The sequence below is a fragment of the Lynx canadensis genome, chromosome B1 (assembly GCF_007474595.2).
Source record: "Lynx canadensis isolate LIC74 chromosome B1, mLynCan4.pri.v2, whole genome shotgun sequence".
Taxonomy (NCBI): domain Eukaryota; kingdom Metazoa; phylum Chordata; class Mammalia; order Carnivora; family Felidae; genus Lynx; species Lynx canadensis.
Genome location: NC_044306.2, coordinates 82923194 through 82944694, shown reverse-complemented (window position 1 = coordinate 82944694; position 21501 = coordinate 82923194). Strand labels below are relative to the sequence as shown.

The 21501-nt window shown below is 37.7% G+C and overlaps 1 protein-coding gene across 2 annotated transcripts in view; it reads right to left on the bottom strand.

The window, feature by feature from the left end:
• Nucleotides 1-795: 795 nt before the first annotated feature.
• GYPA (glycophorin A (MNS blood group)) overlaps nt 796-21501 on the bottom strand; it is a 36870-nt gene continuing 16164 nt past the window's right edge. The window contains exons 3-7 of one of the 2 annotated variants that reach the window (XM_030313001.1): nt 13194-13232; nt 9935-9970; nt 8243-8328; nt 5870-5945; nt 796-1893 (exon numbers count right to left, since the gene is read on the bottom strand). In XM_030313001.1, the coding sequence (XP_030168861.1) occupies nt 1886-1893; nt 5870-5945; nt 8243-8328; nt 9935-9970; nt 13194-13232 (245 nt within the window). In that variant the 3' untranslated portion in view covers nt 796-1885. The remainder of the gene's footprint in view (nt 1894-5869; nt 5946-8242; nt 8329-9934; nt 9971-13193; nt 13233-21501) is intronic. The other variant, XM_030313002.1, reaches the window with a different exon arrangement.

The following is a 21501-nucleotide window of genomic DNA, read 5'->3' as shown; positions in this document are numbered from 1 at the left end:
TTTGCATGGCCCCTCTGCTCACACCTACATGGGCAAACACCCAGGCCTGGAGGATAGAATTTTCTAATCAGCATCACTCCCACCCCTGATTCTAGTCTCAATTTTAAGAAATTCAATATAAACCATTCATGTTGGCTTCCAAGGTAAGATTTCTTTACTATCATTATAGGCTGGTTTAATTATAACAACATGAAGAGAGTAAAGGTAGTTTCTTCCTACAAACATTAAATTGAAATGTGAAAAGTCCACAGATCGAAGTACAGAGAAATTAACTGGAAAAGTTCCAGGAGTGTAAAGCAATTCATACTTTCATTATTCTCCGAATTCTCTTGCTCTTGCTGAGATGGTACAGTCACTCTAGTCTCTCGTCTTTGACTCATAAATTGCGTTAGCAACAAACCTAGTCTGTTCTCTCTTGGTTCAACATTTTATTTTTATTGAAAAAAGTACATTTAAAATTGCCTTCGTGCAAAAAAATGAATAAAAAAAATTGCCTTGGTGCTTGAGTCATTCATTTGATTAAATTAACCCAATAATACTGTTAAAACTACCTTAAAAAATACATACTAACAGAAATATCCTATTCTTCTTTTCAGCTGAAAGATCAATTTAACAAAGTAACACTCTCAGAAAAAATGTGTATGTTAAGATTTAGATTTCATAATTTATTTAAAAAAAATGTAAGCTGCCAAGCCCAAATGTGTACATAATATTATTTACTTAACTATCACAATGAAAAGCCGTATGGATTTGTAGTAATTTGGAAATAGAATATCATAGGAGGGCACTTCTTTGTTTTTATATTGCCTTTTAAATTTTACTATAAATGAGTGAGAGCTATGTAGTTACAAAGCCTTAGTCTCATGTCTAGAAATTTCCTTTGGATTATTTAAGCTAATTTCCAAAGCTTTATTAAGATGAGAATGTAGGACTGGATGGATTAAAGAATTCAATTGAGAACACAGTACAAATTATTAAAATATTCACCTGCTTGTCAAATTGGCACATCTTACTGAATTTATAGGGTTACTAACTCTGCAAGGTAAAGTCATTAATTCCTTTCTTTGTCAGGACACTGTGACCTCTTACATAAATAACTCTTCCAGTGGAACACAATGCATCTGTCAGTGCCCTGAAAGAGTTAATGCTCGACTGTCAGACAAACTCTTTTAAATAGGTCATTTACACACATGAAGCTTCCTTTTAACATGGGAGAAACTTTTTGTGTTGTTTTATGTATGAGAGAAGGAATGTGAATGTCATTTTATACATCTATATCTACGTTACATATAACTCATGATTTTATGCATGTGTGTATGGAAGGCATCTCCAAACACAAGGTTTACTCATGTGACTAAAATATCATCATCATCATCATCATCAGTGTAATCCCCTATCTTGCAATGAGGGAAATATTAGGATTTCAGGTCCCTTAATATATGTAAAACAATGACAAGATGCAGAAGTTTGGAATGAGAACTTAGGTTTCATCTAGATGTGACAAGCCTTTCATTCGACAGCACAATCATTAAAGTATAATAAAATAGAATAAATCACTTGTAAATAACTGCGGATGAAGCCAACCAAAGTTTGGGGATCAGAATTCCAAATCAATTAATTATAAAAATAATGCTAACACACAAAAGCAAACATGAAAGAAAATATTTGTTCTACATTTTGAAATAGACACCTAATGAATACAGACATTTTCCATCACTGAGTCACTGGACTCATTACAATGAAATTTTCATCCTGAAGTACATACAGCTTAGGAAGGTATATGCTATGTTGGAGTGTGTAATTCACACATTCATTTTTCAGTTGACTGAAGTCTCGTGTTTTTGACTTCTTCCAAAATCTGGCTTGATGAGCAGATTCTCATGAATTACTGTTCTGTAGAAGGATTATAGAGGGGGAAAAAAAGCAGTAGTATGGGACATAGTTATATTTAAGCACAATAGGAAATGAATACATAAAATATACTTTAGAATTCTACATTCTCACAGAGTTGTTCTTGAACATAATTATTAGGGAATGAAAGGAATTTTCTTTCAGATTAGCACTATTAGAATAATATGTAGAGAAAGACAGAATTTTTTAGAAAATCTATTCCAAAAGCCTTAGATAAGGCACAAATGTAATTACTCTGCTCCTAATTTCTACAGAGATGAGAAACTAACACAGAACTTGTGTAGGAGCCAAGTACAGTGGGAAGGCAGCAAATGATAAGTGAGTTGAATTAACATATATGTCTTTGAATCTAAAGCAACCTCCCTAGTCTATAATCTCTCTTGAGAATAACTTTTTTCTTTGGACATAAACAAGAAGAAGTCTGTACAGCAACTCATTGCTAAATTTCTCTCTGATACTACCACATGGGAAAAAGGTGCTGGATTGGTCTCCTTCATCAAATCTGACCCTCCACTTTTCTTGGCTAGAAAGTTGGATTTATGTTACTGCTGGAGAGTGTGTTAAATGGATGAGAAGAGTTTTGCTCTTATTAAAACAGTGTTTTCCACAGTTTTCTTCTATTTGGGTATAATGGGAACTGTGTATCCCAAACATTTTCCCGTGAGAAATGAGCTGATGGAGTCACATGCGCCCACCACCATGGACAGCGAACTCCGACTCACTTATTCTCCTTCCCCACCAGGCATAAACAATGTGCAAGTTCAAGGGGAGTAAAGCAGTTCATACTTTACACTCTAACATTTCTAGCTCTTGTTAAGAAGGCATTGTCACTCTACTGTCTCTTATTGCCTTTGACTTGTACATTTCTTTATAGCAGGATTCTATGAAAACAGGACTAAAACATTTTTTAATAATTGTGTGTGTTTCCCAATGTTTCCTGTGAGATGGATCAGATTTTATAACCCATTTCACTAACTTACTAAGACACATTTAATAACCTCATTTGCACAAATAGGGGGAAATAAAAGAAGCCTGAAATTTGGCTCATCTGACTTGCCACTGGTTCTTTTCACTGTCTTTCCATATTTTTGAGACATGAATTGAGAACCAAAGCATTAATCTTGCTAATATAGAGATGCACATAATTCCTTGAGTACAGCATATTCTGTCTTCTTCCATGCCTTTTGTCATATTGTCCTTCAGCCTGGAATTGCCTTATCTTGCCCTGGGTAATGTTCATCTCTCTTTTAAGACGGGCCCCAGGTGATTCTGTCTCCAGAAGCCTCTGCTACCTGCTCCAGTCTCTTTAGATGGTATTGCCCCTAATACCTTAAAATTTGTTCACTGCAATGACCACCTTTCACTAGATTCTCAGCTTCTAAAGGATAGAGACATTCACTGGTAAATCTAATTTTAAAGTATGGTGCCTAGCCCACAGTAAGCATTTGGTAAATATTTGTTACACTGAAACTAACAATGGTATTTTAATGTGCTTTGGTGGATTAAATTGTCCCAAACTTTTGCAGACTATTGTACAGAGAGACCCAATATTGTATAGGAAGAAATGGCAGAGGAAATGCTAAACACTAAATTTGTCACCAAAATACATCAGTAGTTAAAAGCATATAGCAATAGAGTAACAAACAAAATTAGGCTTTGGGTGGTAATTGCTCCATTTTAGAAATACCATTGAAACATTTTTTTGAAACCATGCACAATGTAGATTAAAAAATACACATGTTAGTTCCACCTGCAAGTCTTATAACAAGGTAGCCTAAGTAAATTAAGTAAATCTGGCACATGACTGAAAACTTTAAGTATAGGCAGATTGGGTTTTATTAATCCTTTTAGCTGAGAACTTTGTATATGCCATTTAAAATTTTTTTAAATGTTTATTTATTTACTTTTGAAGGAGAGAGAGACAGAACACAAGCAGGGGAGGGACAGAGACAGAGAGAAGGAGACACAGAATCCGAAGCAGGCTCCAGGCTCTGAACTGACAGCCCAGAGCCTGATGCAGGACTTGAACTCATGAACCATGTGTGAGATCATGACCTGAGCTGAAGTTGGATGCTTAACCGACTGAGCCACCTCGGTGCCTCCTGTATATGCCAGGAGTATATGCCTATATATACTCTATATAGCATGACCTTCCTGGGACTAAGTAATTACGTGACAACCATGGTTAAGCTTTAAGAGCAATCCACAAGATAACCTGACAAGGCAAGTCCTGCTTATAGGTTATGTAGCTGGAGCAAATCTTTAAAACTTCCTTTCCTCACTCCAAAGTCTAGGAAACCTAGCAAGGCCTTTGAAGATAAGTGCTTGGTCCCAGGTTAAAACTAGAATCCAAAAATTTACAGGTCTTCAGTTCTGTCGTAATTTTTTATAATTATGGAAAAACCCCAGTCAGTTTTGCAGAAGGCAGAGTCAGGTCCTCTTTGCTTGAGTCTTAAAGCCCATTTCACAGAGATTTGTTCTTGGTGGACATCTCCCAAAATAGACATCACTTGGGTTTATGCTTCAGGCAACATTTAATAGGAACTATGCACTTAATTATAGAGGTTATACAAGAGGCCATAATGAATAAAATAAATGAAATTGGCTTGGTATTTAAACCAATAGCTCAGGCTGCAAGCACTCCTCGGCTCTTATGAATTAATTGCTCTCATGCTGGTATAGAGGCTCCAGCATTGTTACAGTTTATATTTTTTTCTGTAAGGGAGCATTAATATTTGGATGTTTTTTAATGTACAAATCTCCCACTTTTTAAAGTTGGCAATGAATGCTCTTTTAAAAAATCACTGTGTGGGTTAATACTGTTCTATGTAGGGGTACCTGGGTGGCTCAGTCAATTTAGCATTTGACTCTTGATTTTGGCTCAGGTCGTGATCTCAGGGTCTTGGGATCGAGCCCTGCACGGGGCTCTGTGCTGAACATGGAACCTGGAACCTGCTAAAGATTCTCTCTCCCTCTGCCCCTCTCTCCTGCTCAGGTGATATCTCTCTCTTAAAAAAAAAAATACTGTTCTTTGTGAAAAAATTGGCCTGCAGTTTTCCACATGTTGTGTATCTACATAGCACCTGCAAGTGGAAAAACAGGGGGCCACGTGACTAGCCAGTTGTGTAGAGGAGGTCATTTGCTCATGGAGGCTACATTACTTATTAGAGCTAACAGGCATGAGCACTTACTATGGCCAAGAACTGTTCTCAATGCTTTACTTGTTATAGCTCATTTAATCCTCATAAAATTCCATGAGGTCGACATTATCATTATGTCATTATTAAATTATCTCCACATTAACTACCATTATCTCCATATTAGTAGCTTCTTCATGGTTACGTAGCTAGTAAGTGTTGGGAGTATGGATTCAAACCCACGTCTGGCTGCAGATCAGGGGTTATTAAATTGTATCCTCTATAGGGCCTCCTAGATATAACTTTGCAGTTTGGAAAATGAAAAGTATACAGAAGATCTTAAATTTTGCTTTTAGTTATAGTATGTGTTTTATCTTGTTTTTTAAAATGTTATTTATTTATTTAGAGAGAGAGAGAGAGAACACAAGTGGAAGTGGGGGAGGGTCAAAGAGAGAGGGAGAGAGAGAGAGAATCCCAAGCAGGCTTCCCACCGGCAGTGCAGAGCCCAACTCGGGGCTCCACCTGAGCAACTGTGAGATTATGACCTGAGCTGAAATCAAAAGTCAGACGCTTAGCCAACTGAACCACCCAGGTGACCCTGTTTTACCTTTTTTTTTTTTTTTTTTTTAAAGATACTTTGTGCCTAAGGGGTAATTTCATTATGCTGAAGACAAATGTTTACATAAAAAAATCTTACAGAAGTAGCATCGATAAAATAGAATACAAATGAATCTTACTTGGGCATACCTCTCCCAAATCAGAAGTAACTAATTTTTTTCCCTCACCAAAACGCAAAAGGCATTAAGAATATTAGCACCAACCTGGATTTCTTGTTTCTACAGAACTTTCAGGATCTGCGTCCTCTGGTTGTGCAGTTTGCAAGGGAGATGGAGTTTTCTATGAATAAAAACCAGATAAATATTAATGCCACAATTTTCTAAAGTTAAGACCTTATAAAGAAAATGCCTCAAGTTAAAAATATTTTGGGGGGTGGGGCTCCTGGGTAGCTCAATCGGTTAAGCTCCTGACTTTGGGTCAGGTCATGAACTCGACGTCCATGAGTTCGAGCCTCATGTAGGGCTCTGCGTCCGGCTCTGTGCTGACAGCTCAGAGCCTGGAGCCTGCTTCGGATTCTGTGTCTCCCTCTCTCTCTGCCCCTCCCCTGCTTGTGCTTCTCTTTCTCTATCAAAAATAAATAAACATTAAAAATTTTTTTTTTAATATTTTTTGGGACTGAAGTTTGTTTCCTTTTGATTAATATGTGATTTGTAGAGGTTACTTTTGGAAGAATTTATGGTTTCATACATATCTACAAACTTTGATTTCAATTTGTATTTGTCTTTCTAAATAGTATTTGATGTTTCCATAGGTGAATTATTACCCCAAACATTGACTCTCATATTTCCATGCTGTAATGAAAAGCTAAAATGGAAATTTTTTTAAAAAGAGGTAAGGGAGCCCCTGGGTGGCTTAGTTCGTTGAGGGTCAGACTCTTAATTTTGTCCCAGGTCATGATCCCAGGGTCGTGGGATCCAGCCCTGCATCGGGCTCTGCACAGAGTGTGGAGCTTGCTTGAGATTCTCATCCTCTCTTTCTCAGATTAAAAACAAAAAAGAAGTAAGGTCTCTTAGCATATTGGACATGATCCAAGTTTTCTATATACAAATAGAATATTTTCTCTGAATTTTGCCAACTAAGTATTTTATTGATTTTTTTTAGGTTTTAGATCGCCAGCCAAGAGAGAAGACAACTCATTTTGCCATATATGCCCAAATACAAGGAGATGATTTTCTCCCAATATTTATCCTGCAGACAAGAGGAGTCATCTTGCATTCAAGTCTTTACAAAATTTCTCACATTACAACAGGCACTCTCACTTACTTTTATTAAGAAGTATTATTTAGACAAGATACATTTACATGGAGTGTTTATAATCCATCATAGGTTTGGATCATTACAGAAGTCACCTAATAGAAGTCGTTAAAAAAGAAAAAGGCAGGGGTGCCTGGGTGGCCCAGTCGGTTAAGTGTCCAACTTGGCTCAGGTCATGAGCTTGCCGTTTGTGGGTTCGAGCCCTGCGTCTGGCTCTATGCTGACAGCTCAGAGCCTGGAGCTTCAGATTCTGTGTCTCCTGCTCTTCTCTCTGCCCTTCTCCTGCTCACACTTTGGCTCTCTCACTCTCGCAGAGAAAATAAATAAACATTAGAAAAAAAAGAAAAAAAGAAAAAGGCAAAGGAACTTAATGTGAATTTACTATCAGTCTTGTTACACCCCTGTCATAGCAATGTTGTAACCCTTCTAAACAAGCCTTTTTAAAAAATATATATAGTGGTTATGGTGTGGAGATCACAAAGAGAGATCAAGAGCAGAGGATGAATGAGAACTCAACCGTACCATTCTTTTGTGACTAGGTCTTTAATGATCTAGGATCACAGTTCTAATTATAACATCATAGACACACACAAATGTATCTTAAACATCTTAAATAGAAGGGGCCCCTGGGTGGCTCAGTCCATTGGGCGGCTGACTTCTGCTCAGGTCATGATCTCACGTCTCGTGAATTCAAGCCCAGAGTCGGGCTCTGTGCTGACAGCTCAGAGCCTGGAGCCTGCTTCGGATTTTGTGTCTCCCTCTCTCTCTACCACTTCCCTGCTCACACTCTGTCTTTCTCTGTCTCAAAGGTAAATAAACATTAAAAAAATTTTTTTAACATCTTAAATAGAAAGTTATAGTAAAGGTTATGTGCTTTGGAATGCTGTATCATATGGACATAAAGTTAGCTTTTGTGATGAAGAAAAGAAAGTCACTCATGCTGGAAAACACATAGATGGAGTTTGAAAAATTTGTATAAAGAAATATGACAATGAAAACCAGCAGAAGTGTTAAACATATGTAAATATATCATGTTATTTTAAATATTTTGCACACACAAGTTAAAGTATATACTACAATTAGAAATTTGACTCTTCCATCTCTATGCATCAAAGTATATTAAATCAAGTGAGACAAAACTTTATAAAATTTTTCATTGGGAAATGGAGGATAGGTTTATATTTCAGCTTCCTCTATAGGGCAAATGCAAAAAAAAAAAAAAGTGTCCAGTTGAAAAAGATGGAATGAAATTTTGTTTCTCTTTGACTTGAATTGCACTCAGAGGAAGCGCACTTATAGCAAAATTAAAAACTGAATCTCACCTTTGTTAGTCGTTTAATACAGAAGGCAATTGAGAGGATAGTTCCGATGATACCAGCCATTACTGCATACACAATCCCTGTTATCTCTGTGGGAGAAAAAGAGAGCAGAAAATTGCAAAAATATGCAATAAGCTACCACAAAGCAACTGAAAAATAAAACAGGTAAAATCATGGTAGTATCGCTTTGTGTTTTTACAGAAAATATATTAATATACTTTTAAGTATATCTTATATTTTAGAAGATTAGGTTTCCACAGTAACCATGTGGGAGACTGGAACTTTGAGTGCTAAAGTCTTTGTCCAAGGTCACACATCTAATGACAACCAAGACTCAAGAGTTCCAACTCACCTCCATTGTTCTACAGGACCTCACAGGCATAATTATGGATAAGAGCTATGTGGACATTCTACCTTGATATGGAAAAAACCCACAAACTCTTTCACAGTTTCAAAGTTATGAGAGAAAACAATGTCTAAACTATACTATATGCTAATATAATATATAATGTGCACACTGATTAGTATATTTCTAATGTAATAGACAAACTATATGACATTGTAAATATGCTAAAAATATTTTTCAAATCTTTTACTTGTTGAGAATGAAACACAATTGAAGTTACAGTTTCTTGCGTATTCATTCAGATTTGTACTGCTTTCAAATGAGGTAAATAGAACTGAAGGCAAGACATAGAAGTAAAATGGCATATCTATTTGGCTAATTTATACTTAAAAGACTTATTATTGATTGAAAAAAAGGTAAAAGTGTTTTTTCCTGTCCCTGGTGTTGTCCAGCTTCCTGTCTATTTAGCTTTAATTCATGAATAGGGATTCGTTTCTACCATTCATTTTTCTTGTGCGAAGTATGGATACAGGCCAAGTGTGAAGGGAGGCTGAGAAATGCAGAATAGTGAAGGAGCACATGAATCAACTAAAGCCAGGTCCACAGCAGCACCTAAGAAGTGGGGGTGACGGTCCTCAAGTCATAGAGGGTTGGGAGGATAACCCCAAAGTGGTAGCGTAGGCCCCAAAATAAATCAGGATTGAGATATAAATGGTCTATGTTTATTCTTGATGTGGTGCCAATTAATCAGATGATTTTAAGCTCCTTGCTTGCTTTACAAGTAGGAAACAAGGAAGTTCAATTGTTTTATAAGCTCTTATGAGACTTTGCTCAAGTACCCATGGTTGGTTAGAAGGCTAAAATATCTAAATTAAAAGAAAAATTAATATCAGATTATGTATTGCTAGTTCCAAAATGTTTAGGAAAATAAGAAATGCATATTTTAATTTTAAAAAGAGCATATGTTGTTTGCCTTTACAGTTTTGTATGATGAGAGTTAACAACATATGCTCTTCTGATTTAAAAATTGATGCTTTTTGGGGCACCTGAGTGGCTCAGTTGGTTGAGTGTCTGACTTCAGCTTAGGTCATGATCGCATGGTTCATGAATTTGAGCCCTGCATTGGGCTTGCTGCTTTCAGCATGGAGCCTGCTTTGGATCCTCTGTCCTCCTCTCTCTCTGCCCCTCCCCTCCTCATGTTCTTTTTCTCAAAAATGAATAAACATTTATTTTAAAAAATTGATGCTTTTTATTTTCTTAGGCAATCGCAACTAGTAATGTGTCTAGTTGATCTTAAGTCAATAGTTTAAGATGAAATTATTATTATTCTACACCAACTGTTAACATACCTCCCGCAGAAAAAATGTGTTCAAGTAGTCCGTCTCCTAAAAAAAGAAAATTTCAAAATAAAGTCAGAATACATAGAGTGTGTCTTTACAATTCCATATTGGAATTAGATTGTTGAGTGGGTTTCTTTTTATTAACTGTGTTTTGCAGCCACTGTTAAATTTTTTAAAATTATTTTTAATGTTTACTATTTTTTTTTTCAACGTTTATTTATTTTTGGGACAGAGAGAGACAGAGCATGAACGGGGGAGGGGCAGAGAGAGGGAGACACAGAATCGGAAACAGGCTCCAGGCTCTGAGCCATCAGCCCAGAGCCCGACGCGGGGCTCGAACTCACGGACCGCGAGATCGTGACCTGGCTGAAGCCGGACGCTTAACCGACTGCGCCACCCAGGCGCCCCTAATGTTTACTATTTTTGAGAGAGAGAGAGAGAGAGAGAGAGAGCATAGGAGGGGCAGAGATAGAGGGAGACACAGAATCTGAAGCAGACTCCAGGCTCTGAGCTCAGCACAGAGCCTGATCCAGGGCTTGAATTCACGAACTGCCAGATTGTGACCTGAGCTGAAGTCCAACGCTTAACCGACTGAGCCACCCAGGGGCCCTGCTACTATTCAATCTGAAGCAGTTAGCTAGTAAAATTTATGAAGTAATGTGTCAATATTAACAGTAGTAATTTCAGTATCTACATTCAAGCACTTATCGACTTATATCAAAAGCAGTGCATTTTCAAAAATATGTAAAAATGGTGAGGAAAAAGGAGACACAGTGAGCCATTGCCCCACACGAACTGTAGCTCATCCCCAAGAGAGGTCATGTTGCTATGAGTTTTCCAGATTTATACCACGGTCACCATCTGGATCCAAATCCTTACTGTGTCTCATTTGAGCTTTTATCAACGGTTGCACCGGATTCCCTATCTGCAGAAGTTTCTAGTAATGTTGCCTTAATGCACCACCAGAGTTAACCTGATCAGTCCACATCTTACATTTCTTTCTCTGCTGTCTCCAATGCCACTTTAAATCATGAAGCCATATGACTACTACAGCCTTACAATTTTCTTGAATTTAGTTGTCACAAATAACATTATACCTTATTGTGTCACATACTCAGGGACTTGGTTATATTTGATCATTCCTTAGAAGGTATGTTTAAAGGTTATTTGGGGCTTGTCTTCTCTTTCTTCATGATAGTTGGTGGTTGTGGTTGGTGTATGAGCTCTGGAGCAAAACAAATGGGGTTTCAGTCATAAGAATCTCTTTTACTAGTTGTGTGACCTTGGACAAGTTACTTAATTTCTTTGTGCTTTAATACTTTCTTGGGCAAAGGAAAATCATAACACCTGTCTCTCTGGATTCTGCAAAGATAAAATTCTGGATGTCTGCAAAGATAAAATTAGATAATGCATGGGAACACTTACAATCCCCCACCATGCTAGCCATTATTTTTAGGATTCAGGGCATATAGCACTGGGTGTCTATATTTGACCTTTAAATGCTTTCCGGTTTGACACCATCATGTTGGCTTCACATTGAAGTCACTTTGAAAATTAGATTGTCTCACTGAATGCAGAAGCCTAATAATTAGTTCCAAGCACTTAGCCTAATTTTCCTCTCCTGGTCTCTGTTCTTAAAATCTGCTGCTTCCATTTATCTCAGTGTTATTTTCTCAATGTTTCGATTAGCTAATGATCCTGCGGCCACTCTTAAGTTTTTTCTGAGCCTTAAAAAAAAAAACCTAGAGTATCTTGCCTAAATCCCACCTGAAAAAGACACTTTCCCTTTCTGCATTCAGCCAGCTCTTGTGAAGTCATCTTCTTTTTCCTAGAAAAATAACCGGAGGGGTGTCAGGGTGGCTCAGTCAGTTAAACATCCAACTCTTGATCGTGAGATCGAGCCCTGGGTCAGGTTCCATGCTGAGAGTGGAGCCTGCAAAAAAGAGAACAGAATGGAAGGGAAGGGAAGGGAAGGGAAGGGGAGGGGAGGGGAGAGGAGAGGAGAGGAGAGAAGGAAAGAAAGGGAAAGAAAAAAGAAAATAGAAAAGAAAAGAAAAGAAAAGAAAAGAAAAGAAAAGAAAAGAAAAGAGAAATAACCAGACATAGTGAATGCCACCTGACTACCCTTTTCTCAGCACTCAGCCTGGCTTAAGAGTTCTCATTTACTAGGCAATTATGCTATGTCAGGCTTGGGATGAAGCAATTTTACCTACATTTTCTTATTTGATCTTTAGAGAGATACTGTAAGATGAATGTTATGGGCCTATTTTAAAATTCAGGGGACAGAAACCCCTTAGGGAAATTCACTCAGGGTCAACAGCTGGGACTGCTGAACACTGCTTGGTTTGACCACAGACCATCCTCACCATTACACCGTGAGATCCCTTTTACCTGTGTGCACCATTTTGTGGTCGCATTCAGCATTTATTCACTCTGATAGATTGTTTTAATTTTTTTTATCCCACAGTATTTCTGTGAGGTATTCCAGAAGTGAGAACTCCTCTGGAATAGGGATTGCATCTACTTAGCTTCTGTTTCTCAGTGTTTGTCACAGTTTTGCCACAGTGACAAGTCTAATTAGATAGAGTTGCGTCAGAACAATGACTCCAAAGTAACTATTTTAAAATATGAACAAAGCCTGTTTTTTCGTTGTCTCTTCTTTGTTTTTGTTTCTTAAATTCCACCTATGAGTAAAATTATATGGTACTTGTTTTTCTCTGGCTGACTTATTTCACTTAGCCTTATACCTTCTAAATCCACTCATGTTGTTGTAAATGTCAAGATTTCACTCTTTTTTACGGCTGAGTAATATTTCATTGTGTATGTATACTACATCTTCTTTATCCATTCACCTATGGATGGACACTGGTTGCTTCCATTTCTTGGATGTTGTAATTAATGCTGCAATAAACATAGGGGTGCACATATATTTTCAAATTAGTGTTTTGATTTTCTTTGTGTAAATATTCAGTAGTGGAATTGCTGGATCATATGGTATTTTGATTTCTATTTTTTTGAGGAAGCTCTATGCCGTTTTTCACAGTGGCAACACCAGCTTGCATTTCCACAAACAGTGAAATAGGTGAAGGGATAAGAGTACACTTCTTGTGATCAGTAATCACTTCTTGTGATTAGTTTCAGACCTGAAACTAATATCCTACTATATGTTAATTACACCTGAATTAAAAAAAATTAATGAACAAACTTTGTTCCCCATCTGAGAGATACTGGTGTATAGTAACTAAAAATTCTTGTCTTATTTTCTTACCATGAATGTTGAATGGTAAGGCCTCTGTGGTAACCACATCTGTATAAAACAGAAGTTAAGAAAAAGATCAGAAATAAGGTGACTGAGTGGACTCCAGAACATATCGTAAAATAAAAATTTATTCCATGTCTCTCCCAGTGGCAGCTCTGGAATTTCTACATCAGGGCTTTACAGCTGAGGAAAATGTATCTTTATTTCCTCATGTGTGAAATGATAAAACCTGCCTCAAAATATTATAAGGACTAAATTAGTTTAGTGTGTGTGTGTGTGTGTGTGTGTGTGTATGTGTACACACATTAACAGAGTACTTGGCACATAGTGAGCTTTAAATACATGTTGGTTATTATTGTTATTATTCTTATAAAGGGGGGAAAGACTGGAAGCTGTTTTTGCACAGTATTTTCCATAACTTTGAAAAATTGTTGAAAGGGGGAGAATTGTGATGATTACATAGGACGAAAGTTCTGCCTCATGCCTCCCTGTCTCCACCTCCTTGGTCCAATTCTACTTTCCTGGTAAAAATTAAAACAAAGGCATGACCGAATTCAGTTTTCTTCTTGCTTGATAGAGGGTGAGTCAATTCTTTTTTCTCTTTCAAAAGTAGAATTTCAGAGTTGTAATAGAATTGTAGGAAATGCTGGCTCCAGTCTGAGGTGACTGGCTGAGGATGTGGATAACCAAGTGATGTAATAAATTCTAGGCCATGGTTATTCTTTAGAATAAACATAAGCATGCAAATATATTCTCATATATCCTTTTAAAATCACATGAAATGCATTATAAATTGTTTTTTAACATTAAACAATTATACTTTTAAACTTTATAAATGTAAAATTATGAATTGTTTTATCAAGTTTGATAAATTAAATAAGATTTTTTATTGCAAAAATAATCTAGGTTCAATGAAGAAAAGTTGGGAAATGTGAGGAAAGCAAGAACAATATAAAAATCATCCATTATCAAACCACCCAGAGATGGGCACTTTAAACATTTTTGGTATATAGCCATTTGAACTTTTAGCTACTGCATCTAAATACAGGATCGTTGTGTTTTAAGTATGTATAAATATGTACATAGTGTTTAAAATATTATACCACAGACATGCACCATATGCCACAGATTATTCTTCTATGACAAGATTTTTAATGGCTGTATAGAATTCCATTGTATGAATGTACCATTGTTCAGTCATCAATCACTGACTTTGAGCATTTCTGTTATTTATGCTTATGAGAGTTATAAATCATTCTTAGATAAATATCAGTGAACTAAACTCTGTGGATGTATCTCTGCTTATACCTTTGAAACATTCTAGTGAGAGAAATGGGGCCCAACCACAATGAAGAGTGAGTGGAAAAGTGCTTCCAGACGTTCCCCAGAGAGAGTGTCACTTTGGCGCTTCAGCTAAATGCTCAAGGTTTCCTGGGGAATCTACAAAGAATTGAAAATGTCTGACATTTCTGGTCAGTCTACTCAAGGTCAGAGTACCAAGACCTGCCTCTTCCTACCAGCTGCCAGCTAATCCTTACCCCCAAATTGTGCAGGCAGGAAACATTATCCCCAAACTGTTTTCTGCAATGTTTTCCCCTCTTTTATAAATCCTATTTTCACCATGTTCTTCAACTTGGTCTAACCACCTGATTCATCACATGTATTTAAAAAAACTGCTGTACAGGGGCACCTGGGTGGCGCAGTCGGTTAAGCGTCCGACTTCAGCCAGGTCACGATCTCGCGGTCCGTGAGTTCGAGCCCCGCGTCGGGCTCTGGACTGATGGCTCGGAGCCTGGAGCCTGTTTCCGATTCTGTGTCTCCCTCTCTCTCTGCCCCTCCCCCGTTCATGCTCTGTCTCTCTCTGTCCCAAAAATAAATAAACGTTGGAAAAAAAATTAAAAAAAAAAAACAACTGCTGTACAGATTCAATACATATGATAAATGAAATACACCTCTAAGTTAATCTTCAACACTCAGGTGTGATGATTTATTTTTTTAAAAAATTTTTTTTTCCACGTTTATTTATTTTTGGGACAGAGAGAGACAGAGCATGAACGGGGGAGGGGCAGAGAGGGAGACACAGAATCAGAAACAGGCTCCAGGCTCCGAGCCATTAGCCCAGAGCCTGACGCGGGGCTCGAACTCCCGGACCGCGAGATCGTGACCTGGCTGAAGTCGGACGCCCAACCGACTGCGCCACCCAGGCGCCCCATCAGGTGTGATGATTTAAAAGATAACATAAGAAAAAACATTTTTAAACAATAACCTGGTGATGGTATTTGAAGTTCCAGCAAATATTAAGATCAAAATTATGGAAAGAAATATTTTTATTGAGGATCAATGAAAGTGTGTAAAAATTATAAAAAAGGATAACTAATGAACGAACTTATCTATAGCTCTTAGTTAATGTTACATCTCCTTTATACCCTTCAGTTCAGTATAATTATTTACATGTAGGGCATTAATTTATAATTGCTTTAGGATACCAAATAGATTCTTTTGAGATGTAAAACTTGTTTCCAGGACTGCTAGTTCCCAGGGCTAGCTCATTTTGAATTCCCTCAGCATTAGAAGAGTGCTTTGTACATAATAGGTATTCAGTGAAATACTAATAGTTATACAGTTTTTGGCCAATTTCTTATAGAGAAACAACTAGGTGAGTTTCCAGATTGCATCTAAAATGAACATAACAAGGAAGTAAATAAGCCCTAATCAAAGTGGCAGGTACAGAATGAGTGCAAGAATATTTGAAAAACACGCATTCACAGAAGACCAACAAAATACTTTAAACATTTCAATAACATTCACATATTTTAAGCCCAAGAAAAAAAATCTAAAAGTGAGAAAGAAAACAAACCACACCCAAATTTTTAAGGGTTAAAAGTGTTAAAATGCTAAAAACTTTAACTGAAGCCAGTGAGGAGTTTTCACTGTGAGCACAAATATGCCCCTCCTCCAGGCTTCCTAAGTCTTCCACAGGACATCAGGGACTGCAGGAGTCTGGGGCCAGTGAGGGAGGTGTGCTCAGTCTAAGGGCTGCGGACCCCCTCCTCTTTATGCACACCTATAAGGCCTTGTGTGATCCAGCCACCCCCCCTTTTCTCCACACCTCATTGCTTGCCCCCAACCTTCTCTGTTCAGGTGCAAGCCACACTAAGACGCCTCTTGGTTCCTGAAATGTCCTGTACTCTTTCGATGCCCACACCTTTGTGCTTCCTCTTCCCTTTGCCAGAAATATCCCTTCCCAGCCTCGTCTTGCCTAGTTATCTGCTTTTCAGGTCGCAGTTTAATACCATTTCCTTTTGGAGGTCCTTTCTTATTTTCCCTACCTAGACCACAAACTCTACCAAGTCTCCAGGGTTTGGCATGGTGTGGTAGAGTCCCAGTGAAACCTTATGATTGACTATTTGTAATCCAAATCTGTCTTACCAGGGCCATCATGGTTACAGGGAACCTTGCGTATTCATTCATTTATACATTAATTTACAAAAGTGTTTTAGCATGTTTACAAAGAACACAACAAACAAACCAACAAACGAATAATTCACGGTCTTCACAGCAAGGAAATTCCAGTTTAGTAAAGAAATCCAAAGATTTAACCCATGTATAATAAGGTGTCTTAGGGTGGTGGGGAAGTGGGAGCACAAAGGAGACTATGGTCAATTCTCTGGGAAGGAGGAGAAGGTGGAAAGGAACACCTCCATGAGGTGTTCTCCTCTTGAGAGAACTCTAGGATTTTGACTGTGTGGCTATTTAGGTATAGAGTCGTTAGTGTCAGCAATGTGTTGGAATTTGATACTATTAAGGGAACTGCAAGTATCTATGCAACTGCAGCACAAGATGCGAAGAGACCAATGCAGCAAACAAGGGAAACAGCTGAAGAGGTAGTGAAGTGCGATGTGGTGTGGGCTGTGGTAGGGAATTTGGACTATATCCTTAAAGCAGTGGAAAGACCATAAAGGGTTTGAACCAAATTTTCATTTGGGGAAGATCACTGTCAATAGCAGGCTGGATGATGTGGGAAAAAAGAGCATGCCCAGAACTCATCTTAAGAGGATCCCACCTTGTGTTCAGTAGTGGCCAAGATAAGCAGTCCCCTGGGAACCCAGCCACACCTCCTCACAGAGCTTCCTTATCACTACTTTGCATTGCTTTTGGTGGAGAAGGCCTGTAGTCTAAAGGCTTAAAGGAGGAGAAAATTACAGCAAGTTGTAAAAAAATATGGCAAAGACCCAACAATAGTATCTAACATTTCTTAAAACTGGTACATTAGTGCTCTGAATTTTAAACAAAGTCAGAGGAGGAGAAAAAAGTATTTTAAATGTATAAGCAAAGTACATGTAACTTTTAAAAAATTTTTGATATTGAAATGAGAAGATGCTTAGGGAAAGAGACCCCGTCAAAATAAGTCTTGAACTTTATCAAAACCATTTTAATTCTCTAGCAAATAGACTTTTTTTCTTTTCCAACAGCTATTTCTCAGAGGAAAGCAGAGTTTAGTGGAAATTTTGTTCCGAAGAAGTAGAGGCTGAAGCCCAAAGCTCCAAATTGTAGTCAGAGCTCAGGAACATCTAACATCAAAGGCAGCACATTGTTTAGAGGAACAAAGTCCTTGAGGCAATTTCCAAAAATTGCATATACTTTATTCAAGTCCCAATTGTGAATGGTGTGTTTTACTTGCACCCTTACAAAACCTGAATGGTGACCAAATTGATTTGAGGCTAAAAATTTCCAGTTATGTTCTTAGAAATACCTGCTTTAATTCTCCAGATTTAGTTGTTTTGATGCAATTTCTTACCACAGTCACCTAAAGTCACCAAGACAGTAAGTAAATACTTACAGTAAATAAATGAACAAATATCTTAAGAGCAACTTAATAAAAAATGCTTTTAAACTTCTCTGCTCAATAATCAGATATCTGGAGCTGATCTATAAAATGATCTTTGTCACGGTTTTCCTTCCATTTTCAGCAAGAAAAATAGATTATCTTGTAAATATTTCAATAGTAGTTAATACTTGTGCTTGCTTAGCAGTATGAAGAGGATTCAGATATCTGTTACTAAAATACATAGTTTGCAAAAAAAAATGTCAGCTTGAAAGAAAAATAGCTCTACTCACATAAATTTTTATATTTTCTAGTACTTAGTTAAATTTTACAGAACTTGCTGGTTATTCTAAGATAGATTCACATGGGACAAATTGAATAATTTTATCAAACACTTCAAATTAAATAAACTAGCCCCTGGTTGAAAATGTCACCTAGGAGAAACAAAAGAAGTATCTCTTTGTACATTCCCAGGTGCTTAAGCTACTTTCAAAATTCAAGGTAAGGAAACCAAAATCCATAATATATACCCGTAACAACCATTGGGAGTATTTTGATGTTTACATTTGACAGCAATAGCTCTCCAGTCTATCTCGCTCTCCCACGTTCCTTGGCCCTAATCAGCTAATGGACATCTGAGGACACATGCAGTTATGCAAAGCAGCAAAATTTCTGTGAATAAGGGGATACACAGGGCTTTTTACAATAGAATCTTCAGTTAGATTGATTAGGTAGAAAGCATCAAAGCAAATTTGCAACCATTGAACAACAGATGTGGTTTGCCTAAACCTCTTAGGGATGGGCTTATGAGAAAGGCCTCTCTCTCTCTCTCTCTTTTTCTCTTGTGCTCTGGGCCCCCAGATTTCTGTAAGTAAATTGGCTTTCAACAAATCTGATTGCATCATTCGCTAATGAAAGGTCAATTTAAATACTGTCCTTTTTGGGGCGCCTGGGTGGCGCAGTCGGTTAAGCGTCCGACTTCAGCCAGGTCACAATCTCGCGGTCCGTGAGTTCGAGCCCCGCATCAGGCTCTGGGCTGATGGCTCGGAGCCTGGAGCCTGTTTCCGATTCTGTGTCTCCCTCTCTCTCTCTGCCCCTCCCCCGTTCATGCTCTGTCTCTCTCTGTCCCAAAAATAAATAAAAAACGTTGAAAGAAAATTAAAAAATAAATATTGTCCTTTTTAACTCAGAAGGTACTTTTACATTTTATATTACAAGGTCTCTTGGAACAACTAATCCAACTTCCTTACTTTACACATAAGAAATTTGATATCATAAAAATTAAATGATAAGCTCAGTTTAACACAGCTGGGAAGGAATAGAACCAAGACCTAATTCTGCTGGTTCCAATAATGTTTCCATTTCCAGATCTGTGACTGGTCAAAATCTTGTAAGCAAGGTTTCTTGGATGTATTAGCATATTAGCTGGTGAACATTGGGGTGCATTGTACACACACACAAAAAAGACAATTAAATTCTGGGATCCTAGGGCCAAGGAGTTTTAAAATAGTCATGTATTATTCATTTTGACTTTTTCACACCAATTTATTGTACTAATTACATTGCATCTCTTAGCCCTCAGTGTCCTCTTGCTATAGCCTCTTGCTACAACCATTACTGTTCTAGTACTTGTGGACACGAGGGTCAATTTTTTTAAATCTGTTCACGTGTTGGGGTCCTAGGAAGAGCACAGCCAGAACTATTCCTGAAAAATCCCCACACTGCCATATATATGGTGTATATATATTGAATATATATAATGTGAATAGATATCTTGAATATATAATAGCGAATATATATAGTGACATAGATATAGAGAAGAGACATAGTTGAATTATATATAATTCACTATATATAGAATATAATAATTCATATATCTAGAATATATATAGAACATTATCTATGACTGTATATCTACGCCATATATACTCTGTCCGCCTCTCTCTCTCTTGCCTCTCTCTCTGTCGCGCTCTATCTCTCCGTGCTACTCTCTCCGCCCCATCTCTCTCATCTTGCCTCTATCTCTCGCCTTCTCTATGAAATCTTCTATATATAGGTGTATACTATATATCATATCCTCTATACTATCTTATCTATATGGAGGTACTATGGAAGGTGTGTCCGCATTTGGCTACCCAACATTACACATTTCCTTAGTTGCTCTAAAAAGTATACTCTGCAGTCCTTACCCCATGCTTACTTACAATGACTCGCTGGTCGAAACTGGAAGGATGGGAAGAATTTGAGGTAGAAATGTGGAAAAGGAGGAATGAAGGTAAAGAAATAGCATGTGAAGACAAGGACATTGCAGTGTGCATTTGTGTGGAGACCAGGAAACAGGTGGCAGGCAAAGGCTGGCAAACTTCTCAGATTGACAAGAATTTAAAGTTTAAGTAGAAAATTAGTGCAAAATAAAACACAAGGGTAGCTTCAGCAAGGCCTCAAATTCCTCATTTAAAATTTTGTTTCAGTCCCCAAATACTGAAATGGCATTTGCTATGGCACTTTGTACAAAGTACATTACAGAGACTGGAACTGAATCACATAATTTTAGGTTCTGGAAGGGTGTAATGAATGGATTAATATACCACCCAGAATATTAAAGATTCCAAATTTTCATGACTATATCATCTCACACTTATAATATCTGAATTGTTCCAGAACATTCACCTCCTTTCTTTCTTACCCTCACAGCTCTGCCCTCACAGTTGTGCACTAAAACAGACTGAGACGTCTGTATATTGAGGCAGGGAACATGAGAAGGTCCCTGTCACTATTCCCAGGGTACCAAGAAGGAGGGGCAACTTGTGGGCCCAGGACACATTTAGGGATACAATGGGGAATAGAGGTCCAGTCTCCTAACACCATCCTCTGGGCTCTATCCACCAAATCACCCGGCTCTCCCAAATAGTTGACATTCTAACATGAAATGTTATTAGAAGGAATAAAAATAAAGTGCAATATTGGACAAATAGCCTACAATTTTGCTTTATGCCAAAACTTCCAGTAGCCGAGCTCCTGTCATGATGTGATAAAGTCAGCTCTTACAGCTGTTGGTTTGGGTTTGGTTCCCTCCTGACTTACAGTTGATAGAAGTCTTATCTTACGAGAGCAAACTCTTACAAGGACACATCCTGCATATGAAATGCCTTAGTTTCCAACTCAGAAAACTAAATTTTCTAAGTGCTATAGGTTTTTTTTTTTTTTTTGGCACTGGATGACCATGAATATTGGTTGATACATTTATTTGTGGAAGTTTTACATAGCTAATCTGTGGTAAAATAGTGACAAAAACTCACATCCGCTGACTTCCAACCCAGTGTCTTTTCTGCCAGGCCCTATTATTTTATGCAGAATGAATGTATAAGTGGGGATCTTGCCTGCCCCACCCCCACCCCCAAAAAAATGTTTGGAGAAGGCTTTGGCTGTTAAGCAATAATATACTCAATTTTGCTCTTGAACCGAAGGATTGACAAACTCAATCTGGGTCAA